At 39.3% G+C, this 12,170-nt stretch overlaps 1 protein-coding gene across 1 annotated transcript; it reads left to right on the top strand.

Annotated features, from left to right (window-relative positions):
• Positions 1-6,376: 6,376 nt before the first annotated feature.
• On the top strand, positions 6,377-7,327 carry LOC110312374 (olfactory receptor 63). Its single transcript, XM_021185923.1, has one exon. The coding sequence runs from the start codon at positions 6,377-6,379 to the stop codon at positions 7,325-7,327; it is 951 nt and encodes a 316-aa protein (XP_021041582.1).
• The last annotated feature ends 4,843 nt before the right edge of the window (positions 7,328-12,170 follow it).

The following is a 12,170-nucleotide window of genomic DNA, read 5'->3' as shown; positions in this document are numbered from 1 at the left end:
AAGTTGAGATTTTTATCTTACTCCAGTCAGAATGGCTAAGGTCAGCAAAACAACTGACAACAAATGCTGGAGAGAACTGGGTAAAGGAAAATTTGCATTAACTATTAGTGGGATTGCCAACTGGTGCAGACACCACAGATGCAAGTATGAAAATTATCAAAAAGTTAAACATGAATCTACCATCTGACCCAGCCAAACTGCTCCTTGGCATATGCCCCAAAGACTTGACATTCTACCCCATACATATTTGCTCAGCTGTGTTTATTGCTGCTATACTCACAATACCTAGGGAATTGCAACAACCTAAATGATTTTCAGCTAATGAATGGAAAATAAAAATGTGGTACATAAAACAATGGGCTATTATTCTGCTTTACAGAAAAAATAAAATAATNAACTTTGTATTTAAATGGATAGAACCAGAGATAAAGCAGACCCAGGAAGACAAATATTCCATTTTCTCTTTCATCTGTAGTTCTTGTGTAAAATCTTCACATATGAATTTATAACCTGGAGTAACCAAAGGAACCAAGAATGTAAAAACTGACCAAGGTGATGGAGATGAGTGCTTCAAATGGGAATGACAGGATTCAAGTGAAATGAAGTGGGAAATGGAGAAATGGGGGACTTTTACTGGGGAGAGGGAGTGAGGTCAATACAAAAGAAGAGAAGGAAAGATAGATAATGTCCTGGATTATTGAAAAGGCTATAGGAAATCATTGCCCATTTACTTAGAATTATAAAATACATCCGAATAAGCACCCTATGCGCCTAAGGCTCAAGGAGCGCCTCTGAAGAGTGGTGGAAAGAGTGTAACAGAAGCTCAGGAGGTTTGCTGTTAGATTGTGTCTACTAGAAAAGGCAAAGAAGCTACACCTATGATACTTCAACAATATGGCTACCTAAATAAGACCTGAATAATGGCAATGGCAACAGACAAACTAACATGGAAAGGGAGAAATCTCAAGGGGTCCCACTCCTAGACAAAGAACTACAGGCAAGTTAAGTCTTCTGAGAGAGGGAGAACATCAAGTGATCATTCTTAAAAATCACATCCATACAAACAACACTAAACGGACTCGGGAAGGTTTATTTAAATATTTATGCATTACATATGCAACAATAATTATAGGCCATACATTTGAGAGAAGCAAAGATGGGAATATGATAGTGTTTGAATGGGTGAGTGGGAGGATAATGTAATTATATTTTAATTCTTAAAATGAAAAAAATAAATTATATACAAGTTAATATCATTAAATAAGACGATAGGTGATATGATATATTAAGACTAAGATCATGTTCACAGTGCTGTAATACTATATTGGTAAACTGTTGTGGTTTTAAAAAAATTAAGTATTACTCTAACTGCTAAATTTATAAATTAAAATTTGTCACAGGGTGCACCTCTTAGAACTGACAGTAATGCACACGCCTTTAATCCCAGCACTCGGGAGGCAGAGGCAGGTGGATTTCTGAGTTCGAGGCCAGCCTGGTCTACAAAGTGAGCTCCAGGACAGCCAGGGCTATAAAGAGAAACTCTGTCTGGAAAAAATAAATAAATAAAAGTTTAAAAAAAAATAAAATAAAATTTGTCACAACATCGTATACATGGTGTTTCAAACATTTGCTTTGGATCATAGAAGATATTCAACCAATGTGGGCACTCTTCTATTTATTTTAGTTTTTAAATTATATCATAGAAGCTTATATATACCTTGTGTTAGACTGACTTTCATCACTAGGAAAGTTGAGTGAAAGTCACCAATGAGAGAGAGAGGTTGGGCTGTCTGGTGTGACCAAAAATTGCTGAGGGCATACAATGCCCAAGAAAAGGCATGCTTCTACACAACGCTTCAAACTGCCTTGGTATTTGGAAGCCTTTAAACTGCCTCTGCCACAGAATACAGCCCTGGCTTTCCACTCTGCTCTCCTCCAGCTCCTTTCTTCCCTGTGACACTATCTTGACCTGAAAGAACTGAAGTCACCTGTCTCAAAAGATTATCCCTCTAAAGACTGGGCATGCTTTATTCTTGGCAGACGCTGAAGATTCTCTGAGGATAGAGAAGAGGCAGCGAATGTTTGTTAAGTGTTGGAAGGAGTCAAGACCTGTGGTCCCTGAAGGCCCATTGAGGTCCTTTTATATTCCCAGATGCTGAGTGAAACTTTTCTGGGCTGGGTTTCTGAACAATCCTGTGGGAATGGCTTGTAGGAAGGCATAACACAGATAAGGGACAGAGGATCACTTCAAATACTATATGTGCTTGCCACTAAATCTTCCTGTGGGGTTCACGTCCAAGTTCCAGGCAAGAGAAGCTCCTTTGCTGTCAAACTCTAGGCACCTCACAGAGGCACTGGCCCAGGTAACAAGGAACCAGGTGGCAGCGGATAAAAAGGCTTAACAGGATTAATTTATGTAGACTGGCCTCACCTGATGTTGAGGTGTAGGACTAGAAACAAAGGAGTCTTCCTGCTCCAAGGCTGCTTGGAGTGTTTGCTCAGAGTGCCTTATCACCCAGTCTCCCCGTGCTCACTTCAAATGCTATGCTAAAGGCCTTCAATAATTTGTGATACTGCTCCTGAGGGGAAAATGTGAATGTGTCTAGAAAGAGAGACAGAGACAGAAAAGGAGATAGAGATGGAAAGACAGACAGAGATTTACTGGCATATTGTGGGTGGAAGTCAAGAATGCTGTCATACCTCATACAATGCACAAGACATCATCCACACAAGAAAGTACCAACCCCAAATAGTCCCAGTGCTAAGGTTGATGAACCCTGCTGCATGTAACCAACTGCCACAGTTGTGCCCTGCTTCAACACTGAACCACACAGAATATTTCAGACACATATGATTCCAGCTCTCCCAAATACAGTGATGTTCCAGAGTTCACCACGGTTTTTGCTTAATTCCTTAATTACATTGTTGTGTGTATTTCTAAGTCCTAGCAGTGCTTCCACTGTCTACTTCTATTTCATCTTGCCTACCTTCTCTACAGTTATGAACAAGCAGACACTAAAGCAAGCCCCCACACTAAAATGAATACCACAGAAAACATTCTGCAACATGCTTCCTCACAAACATGTTTGAAAACTATTATAGGCACCTGGGAGATGTTTACTGAACTACATATCATGAGCCTGTATTAATTTTTAATTTTATTTAGCTTTCCACTTATTGCTGGTGTGTGTGGGTGTGTGTGGGTGTGTGTGGGTGAACACGTGCGTTTGCATTTGCTTGTGAGCAAAGGTGTGGGACCACAGGGCATGCCACACCCACACGTTTTTTTTTTAATTTTCTAGATATGTTTATCTTGTCCGTTTTAGACAATGTAATTATCTTCTACCACTTTTCCTTCTGTTTGCTGAGATGATCTGAGCTATCTTGTTGACCAGAGAGCCCTATAATGTGATGACTGCCTGATGTTGAAATTTCACATATTTAAGTCTTTTGCAGTCTAAGACAGCAAACCCATTCTCCTAAACTTTTTACTTCATAGCTTGATAGTTATTTTTCATACCTTTGATCTCTCTGGATTCCCCTTTATCAGGGAATTAGACACAAATGAGATTTGTGTGGCTTCATTAAAGTCTTTTTCCTCAAACGAATGAGTAAACAACCCACATCTCTCTTTTGATATGTATTGCCAAGCTTTGTTTTTAAATCTTACGTTTAGTTTTGAATAATTCAGTATTTTTAAATCTAATAAGTTCAGACTGTGTCCGTGCTGTTTCAACATTGTGCTTTAAGAATTGACAATGGCATAGTGTGGGAAAGGACTCAGGAACTCCCATCCCTAGCTGAAGAGTAGGTGAAGACTGATGGCTGCTGGAAATCCCCTTGGTTTTCTTTAAGCGTGTGAGGTCCCTGGATGATTGACAACACTTAGTGATCAGTATGTGGGAAACACAGCCTGGAATTGGTAGATGTTTTTTGAAACGTGAGGACATGAAGTCGGGAGGAAGGGAGGTGAGGGGTGAATCTAGGATGTTAGTGGAAGAGACAGGAGTGGATTATTATCAAAATATATTGTGAATGTACGTGTATGTATGCATTCAACTATCAAAGAATACAAATATAATATTTTTAATTACTATGTAAAATATATTGTATAAGAAAATAATATATTTTCAATAAAAGAAAATTACTTTGACTGTATAATTGTCCCTGAAACTGGGAGAGGATGGCTCTGTTCATATTCCTGTTTTAGAAAATTAGTTTAGTATCACACCTTTTTTCCTGAAGCAATTTGGTGAGATTTTTTTTAAAAATCATATTTACAGCTGAATTACTGAGATTTAAAATAAAATTTCATTGAGGAAGTGATTTGCAGAGCTGATTGGATAATGATAATATCATTCACTTATGACTGCAAACTTTGGATATTTAAATTACCTTCTATACCTTTATTAACACAAACTTTTCTTCTTGGCAGATACTACAGTATTTCGGTAAACCAATGTATATAGTATAGAAGATGTTTTAAAGTATTGTCACTATCTACTGGATATTGTCACTATCTACTGGATATTGTCACTATCTACTGGATATCTTCAAACCATATCATTCTCTTCATGAGTTCTTTCTAATGACACAATAGGAGGTCATTTTTCAATTAATCAATCTATTTCTTCAGACTGAATAAAAAGACAGAAGCATCTTTTGTATGTGTGTGTGATTGTGTGTGTGTGTGTATGACATTTAACCCAGACATATTATATATTTGTGAAAACACTAAATAATTAAAAAAAAATTCTCCATTTAAACTTCTAATATGATAAAAAAAAAGCTTTTATACCAACTTAGAAGGTCCTTAGGGTTTTCAATTTTTATTGAATATTAAAGAAGATGAAAAGCAAATTCTGAGAACTTTGTGTGTGTGTGTGTTTGTTTCTTTGTTTGTTTGTTTTCGAGACAGGGTTTTTCTGTGTAGCCCTGGCTGTCCTGAAGCTCACTCTGTAGACCAGGCTGGTCTCTGCTTCCCCGGTGACAAAATTAAAGTTGTGAGCCACCACTGTCTAATGAGAATTGTTTGTTTATAATTCGTTTGCTAAGGGACATTGGTTGCTTTTATCTAAGTGATACAGTGGAAGGGAGATTATTGATGTGACAAGTGCTGTTTCCTGCCAATCAATCTCTTCTATAGCACCTATTGCCTTTGATTATTCTAACCGGTTCCATTGATTCTCTTACCATTTCTAAACTTGTCTCTTCCCTCATAATCCACATCTAGTTTACTTATTTTCGTGGAAAAAAGATAGCCATGACAGTAACTCAATCCTAAAATAATTCATTTCTACATATAATTTTATATATGCTAATTTTATTATGTATGTGCTCAACGTAAATATTATGTTTTGAAGTCACAATACAAATTAACTTTTATTTTATTTTATATCTTAAAGCAAGGTGAATGCAAATGTACTAACAAATGTGAGAAAGAATTCCTGAGAGTAGGAGGGGTTTCAAGAGAAGAATACCCTGATGCGTTTTTGCAAAATGTGTCTATATCAGGATTGAAATAATCACATGATATTTCTATTTAATTGATTGAAGTGATGAATCCCAAGACAGGGTTTCTGACACTGAATCATCATTGGCATTTAAGAGTCAAACCAATACCACTTGACCATAAAAACCTTAAGTATGTATGCCCTTTTCATTAACTAGAACATATACTTTTATTTTCCCATGGTTATGCGAGTTACATCATTATTTTAATTGTGTGTGTGAATGTGTGTGGGGGGGGTACCCACCATGGCTAGAGAGGGTGTCAGACACCTGGAGTTTCATGCACTTGTGAGTTGCCCAATGTAGGTGCTGAGAATTAAACTCTGGTCCTCTGCAAAAGCAGTGTGTGATGTTAACTGCTAGCCTATCTCTTCCTATCCAACCCATGAATATTCTTTGTTTGTTTGTTTGTTGCTTAGTTAGTTAGTTAGTTGATTTGGTTTGGTTTTTAAAGACAGGTTTCCCCTGGGTAGCCCTGGCTGTTCTGGAACTCACCTCATAGACTGAGAGCTGTCCTCTAATTCAGAGGTCCACTTGCCTCGGTCTTCCAAGTGTTGGGATTCAAGGAATGTGTCACCACAACTGGCAGCCCATGAGCACTCTTACATGGAGTTAGAAGGTTGAATTAACATGATGACATGATCTAGGAAGTGTTATTACCTTTTCTATACTTTTGAATAATACTAAGTGATTGATTTTTCAATTATTACGAGGACTCACTTGTAAGCTCACTGGGGACACAGTTTTAGGGAGAATGAGAAATGTCCACTAAAATTTCAAACACAAAGCTTTTAAAATTGCTGTTGCTCTGTTCCAGAGCTGTATTTTCATTGGTGTATTTCTGATCTCATCAGCCTCAGGAGCCATGCCTGGTCAGAACTACAGCACCATATCAGAATTTATCCTCTTTGGTTTCTCAGCCTTCCCACACCAGATGCTCCCTGCTCTGTTCCTGCTCTACTTGCTGATGTATTTGTTCACACTTCTGGGGAACCTGGTCATCATGGCTGCTATCTGGACAGAACATAGACTCCACACACCCATGTACCTCTTCCTGTGTGCCCTCTCCATTTCTGAAATTCTCTTCACTGTCGTCATCACGCCCCGAATGCTGTCTGACATGCTATCCACCCATCGATCCATCACATTTATAGCTTGTGCTAACCAATTGTTTTTCTCCTTCACATTTGGCTACACTCACTCCTTCCTGCTCGTGGTCATGGGCTATGACCGCTATGTGGCCATCTGCCGCCCCCTGCATTATCATGCACTTATGAGTCTCCAAGGTTGTGCTCGGCTTGTGGCATGGTCTTGGGCTGGTGGATCGCTTATTGGGATGACATTGACAATAATAATTTTTCACCTTACCTTCTGTGAATCTAATGTGATCCATCACATTCTCTGTCATGTGTTTTCCCTCTTAAAGTTAGCCTGTGGGGAAAGGACAACCTTTGTCACTATTGCTGTGATCCTGGTGTGTGTCACACCCCTCATAGGATGCCTGGTCTTCATTATCCTTTCCTATATCTTTATTGTGGCCGCCATCTTGAGAATCCCATCTACTGAGGGCCGGCACAAGACATTCTCCACATGTGCATCCCATCTCACTGTAGTGATTGTGCACTACGGCTTTGCCTCCATAATTTACCTCAAGTCCAGGGGACTCTACTCACAGTACACTGATACCCTCATGTCCACCACCTATACAGTCTTCACCCCCTTCCTTAGTCCAATTATTTTCAGCCTCAGGAATAAGGAGCTGAAGAATGCTATAATTAAGAGCTTCCACAGGAATGTCTGTCAACAAAGTATCTAAGTGTCAGTTCTCTTGTTCTGAAATAAGATAGAAATCTTGAAGTGATCCACTCATGTAAGTCTGTGTTTGATCCATGCTAGTGTTTTTCTCCACACTTCTTCCTTAGTCTCAGGAAACTGTGTTCTCCTGTTTGTGATCTTGTGTGATCATATCCCTCTGACTATCTTTATCTGTGATTGTGTTATGCATGTATGGTATTTGTTATATTTTATGAGCACTTAAAATTTTCATTTTTGGGTATATTATGCACTTCTAATTAGTTCCTTAATTTTAGCAGACATTCTCAAAGTGGGATATGTATACCCTGCTGTATCAGTTGCCCCTGTTCATAGGCCCTGAGTAAGTAACTTCAATTAGAAGTAAAAAATATATATTTATATTATGCTTCTGAAAAACAAATTGACAATGTCTGATGGAAATCAGGTCTTGTGGGGAAACTTGTATCTGATTCTTAAGCCAGTGATGTATAAATTTTTGAAAATAAGGAATAGTGAAATACATACATTTGGTCATGTACATGATTCAGATTAAATGAACAAATGCAAATATAACCTATAGCTATCTCACTGCTAACATAGAAACAGAAAAAAAGCAGTGTTTAAAGCTTCTTTATCAGTTCTTCCAAGCTCTCCTAATAGTATAGTCAAGGAGGTGGCTTGCAAACAACATTTCATCTTTACAGTTCAGAAGGTTAGGAAATGCAAGGCTGTAGAGACAGAAGATTATGTGCAGAGAAAGGTAACTTCTTGGTTTATACTCAGTGCCCTCTAGTTGTGTCTTCATTTTAAACGATGGATAAATAGTCTGACTTTAGTTTCTTTTATTTGCTAAATTTATTTGTGAATGTGCATAATGTGTGGAGGGATCTATATGCTGTAGCATCCTTGTGAACGTGAGATAGTAACTGTGTGGAGAGTTTTTCATTCCACCTTCACATGGGACCCATGGAACTGATTAAAATCATCAGACTTGTTCAGCAGGCACTTTCACCTGCTTCTCTTAATCACCAGGTTAGTTCTCTTAATTAATTAATAATTAATTGTATTAGTTTAATTTGTTCTTTAACCTTTTCATAACAATGTAAAATGTGTTTTAATTACTTATAACTTAAACTTATGTAAATTCTACCTCCTCTCTAGAAATCCTTTTCCCACGCTTATGTCTTTGTTTGATGACCCACTGGGTTTAATCAAGGTCATCTATGTCACCACAGATTTGGAAATATTAACTGGAGCTTGGTGGATTACTAGTGAGTACACAACTGAAAATAAAACTGATTCCTTTTCTCCAAGAATCATTCAGTCCCTGACAAGTCATCAGGAAGGAATGGAGTCCTGTGGACTCCTCCTCAGTTCATGATGGACAACTGTTCACCAAGCCAACCCTGGGTAGGCCTAGGGTTGCTACATGGCTGTGTTATGTCGCATTGATATTTTGCAAGTTAACATTCACAAAATATGAGCCTTAGAGAAGTTATATGTTTGACAAGATCAAAGTATTGTAACTTTTCAGATGTATCAGTCAAATCCACATTCAAGAGGCTGAGACTGAAGACTGTGCATTTAAACCCATTGTCTAGATTACTATAGTGACAAATTAGTTAATGGCTTTGGCTCCTGGCAGATCTATACCTGCCTAGGAGCTCTCTGGATGCTCAAATAACACACACACACACACACACACACACTAATTTTGATATGCCTTGACAGACCACTGACTGGGTACCTTTAAAACTTCCCATGGCTAGCATACATTACCCTCCAGTATGACTGGCTTAACACCTTCTAATTCTATGTTTTATCTTTGCTGCCTTCTGGGTAGCTACCCCCATAGGGCTGCTTACACCTATCCACCTATATTTTGGATGAATTTTCTTCTACAACTCTAAAAGGCAATTGTCCCTCTTCTTTCTCCCAATCCTGCCCTAACCTAGAAGCTCTACCTACATCTACCTGCCCAGCCATTGGCTGTACAGCAATTCTCCAGTAACAATCAAAGCCAGCTAGGGGCAGGGACCCTCAGTGTTTGGACACACAGATTCCTGATTTGAGGAGCCTAATTAAAACAAAGCATTATTAATTAATTTACTTACTTATTTTTATTGGATATTTTATTTATTTACATTTCAAATGTTATCCCCTTTCCTGATTCCTGCCCCCCCCAGAAACTCCCTATCCAATCCCCACCACATGTTACTATGAGAGTGTGCCCCCACCCACCCAACAACTCCCACCTCCCCACTCTTGCATTCCCCTACACTGGGGCATGGAGCCATCACAGGAGCAAGGGCCCCTTTTCCCATTGATGCCTGACAAGGCCATCATCTGCTACATATGAGGCTGGAGCCATGGATTCCTCCAAGTGTACTCCATCAGTGAGTGTATATCATGTGTGTTCTTTTGTGGTTGGGTTACATCACTCAGGATGATATTTTCTAGTACCATCCATTGGCCTAAAAATTTCATGAATTCATTGTTTTTAATAGCTGCGTTGTACTCCATTGTGTAAATTCGCCACATTTTCTGTATCTATTCCTCTGTTATGAACAAGGCTGTTATAAACATAGTGGAGCATGTGTCCTTATTACATTTTAGAGCATCTTCTGGTTATATGTCCAGGAGTGGTATAGCTGGGTTCTCAGGTAGTACTATGTCTAATTTTCTGAGTTAACCCCAAACTGATTTCCAGAGTGGTTGTACCAGATTGCAATCCCACCAAAAATGGAGGAATGTTCCTCTTTCTCCACATCCTTGCCAGCATCTGCTGTCATCTGAGTTTTTTATTTTAGCCATTGTGACAGGTGTGAGGTGGAATTCCAGGGTTGTTTTGATTTGCATTTCCCTGATGACTAAGGATGTTGAACATTTCTTTAGGTGCTTCTCAACCATTCAAGTTTCCTCAGTTGAGAATTCTTTGTTTAGCTCTGTACCCCTCTTTAATAGGGCTATTTGATTGTATGGTGTCTAATTTCTTGAGTTATTTGTATATATTGGATATCAGCCTTCTATCAGATGTAGGATTGGTATAGATCTTTTCGTAATCTGCTGGTTGCCATTTTGTCCTATTGACAGTGTCCTTTGCCTTACAGAAGCATTGCAATTTTATGAAGTCCCATTTGTCAATTCTATTTTTTAAAATATTTATTTACTTATTCTATGCATATGAGAACACTGTAGTTGTACAGTTGATTGTGAGACTTCATGTGGTTGATGGGAATTGAATTTTAGGACCTCTGCTCACTCCGGTTAACTCTGCTCACTGACACCCTGCTTGCTCCAGACCAAAGATTTATGTACTATTATAGATAAGTACACTGTAGCTGTCTTCAGACATGCCAGAAGAGGGTGTCAGGTCTCACTATAGGTGGTTGTGAGCCACCATGTGGTTCCTGAGATCTGAACTCTGGACCTTTGGAAGAGCAGTCAGTGCTCTTACCCACTGAGCTATCTTGCCAGTCCCCCCATTTGTCAATTCTTGATGTTAAAGCATAAGCAATTGGAGTTCTGTTCAGGAAATTTTCTCCTGTGCCCATATATCTGAGGCTCTTCTCCACTTTCTCCTCTATTAGTTTCAGTGTATCTGGTTTTATGTGGAGGTCCTTGATCCACTTGGACTTGAGCTTTGTACAAGGAGATAAGGATGGATCAATTTGCATTCTTCTACATGCTAACTGCCAGTTGAACCAACACCACTTGTTGAAAATGCTATCTTGGCTTGGAGATGAGATCACCATTTTCTCTCCAGTGACTGTCTAAGGTGTGACCAGCTAGGAGTGCACAGGCTGCAGGAGTGATGGAGCAACTGGAACAGGGTCCTTCCTGCCTAGATTTGCACCCAGGAGTTTGGGTTGTCCCACAGCACTCTCTGGACAGGTCATGCCAGGGGACAGCTTGTCTCCAGGGAGTGCTCTGACTCCTGGGCTTGGAGGCGAGATTGCCAATTTCTCTCTGGTCACTGTCTAAGGCAGGACCAGCCAGGAAAGCACAGGGTACAGGAGTGGTGGAACAGCTGGGACAGGGTCCTTCTGGTCACCATCTGCACCCAGGAGCTGGGGCTGTTCCACAGCCCTCTGTGCATGGATCCTGCCAGGGGAAATCTGGTCTCCCAGGAGTGCTGACACAAGCTTATAGGCCCACAGGAGGGACAAGCTCAAACCAGAGACAGCAAGACCAACTAACAACTGAGATAACCAGATGGTGAAAGGCAAGCACAAGAAACTTACCAACAGAAACCAAGGCTACATGGCATCATCAAAACCCAGTACTCCCACAACAGTAAGTCCTGGATACCCAAAGACACCAGAAAAGCAATATTTGGATTTAAAATTACATCTCATGATGCTAATAGAGAACTTTAAAAAGAACATAAATAACTGCCATAAAGAAATATCAGAGAACACCGGTAAATGGGTAGAAACCCATAAAGAGGAAACACAAAAACCCCTTAAAGAATTACATGCTTATTCGCATGTATTTTATAATTCTAAGTAAATGGGCAATGATTTCCTATAGCCTTTTCAATAATCCAGGACATTATCTATATTCCTTTCTTCTCTTCTTTTGTACTGACCTCACTCCCTCTCCCCAGTAAAAGTCCCCCATTTCTCCATTTCCCACTTCATTTCACTTGAATCCTGTCATTCCCATTTGAAGCACTCATCTCCATCACCTTGGTCAGTTTTTACATTCTTGGTTCCTTTGGTTACTCCAGGTTATAAATTCATATGTGAAGATTTTACACAAGAACTACAGATGAAAGAGAAAATGGAATATTTGTCTTCCTGGGTCTGCTTTATCTCTGGTTCTATCCATTTAAATACAAAGTTNATTATTTTATTTTTTCT

Source organism: Mus caroli, chromosome 17 (genome assembly GCF_900094665.2).
Source record: "Mus caroli chromosome 17, CAROLI_EIJ_v1.1, whole genome shotgun sequence".
Lineage (NCBI taxonomy): Eukaryota > Metazoa > Chordata > Mammalia > Rodentia > Muridae > Mus > Mus caroli.
This window is presented reverse-complemented; position numbering and strand designations above follow the sequence as displayed.

Excerpts from the sequence above, each read along its gene's own strand:
- LOC110312374 (XM_021185923.1), top strand. The coding sequence starts at position 6,377 with ATGCCTGGTCAGAACTACAGCACCATATCAGAATTTATCCTCTTTGGT.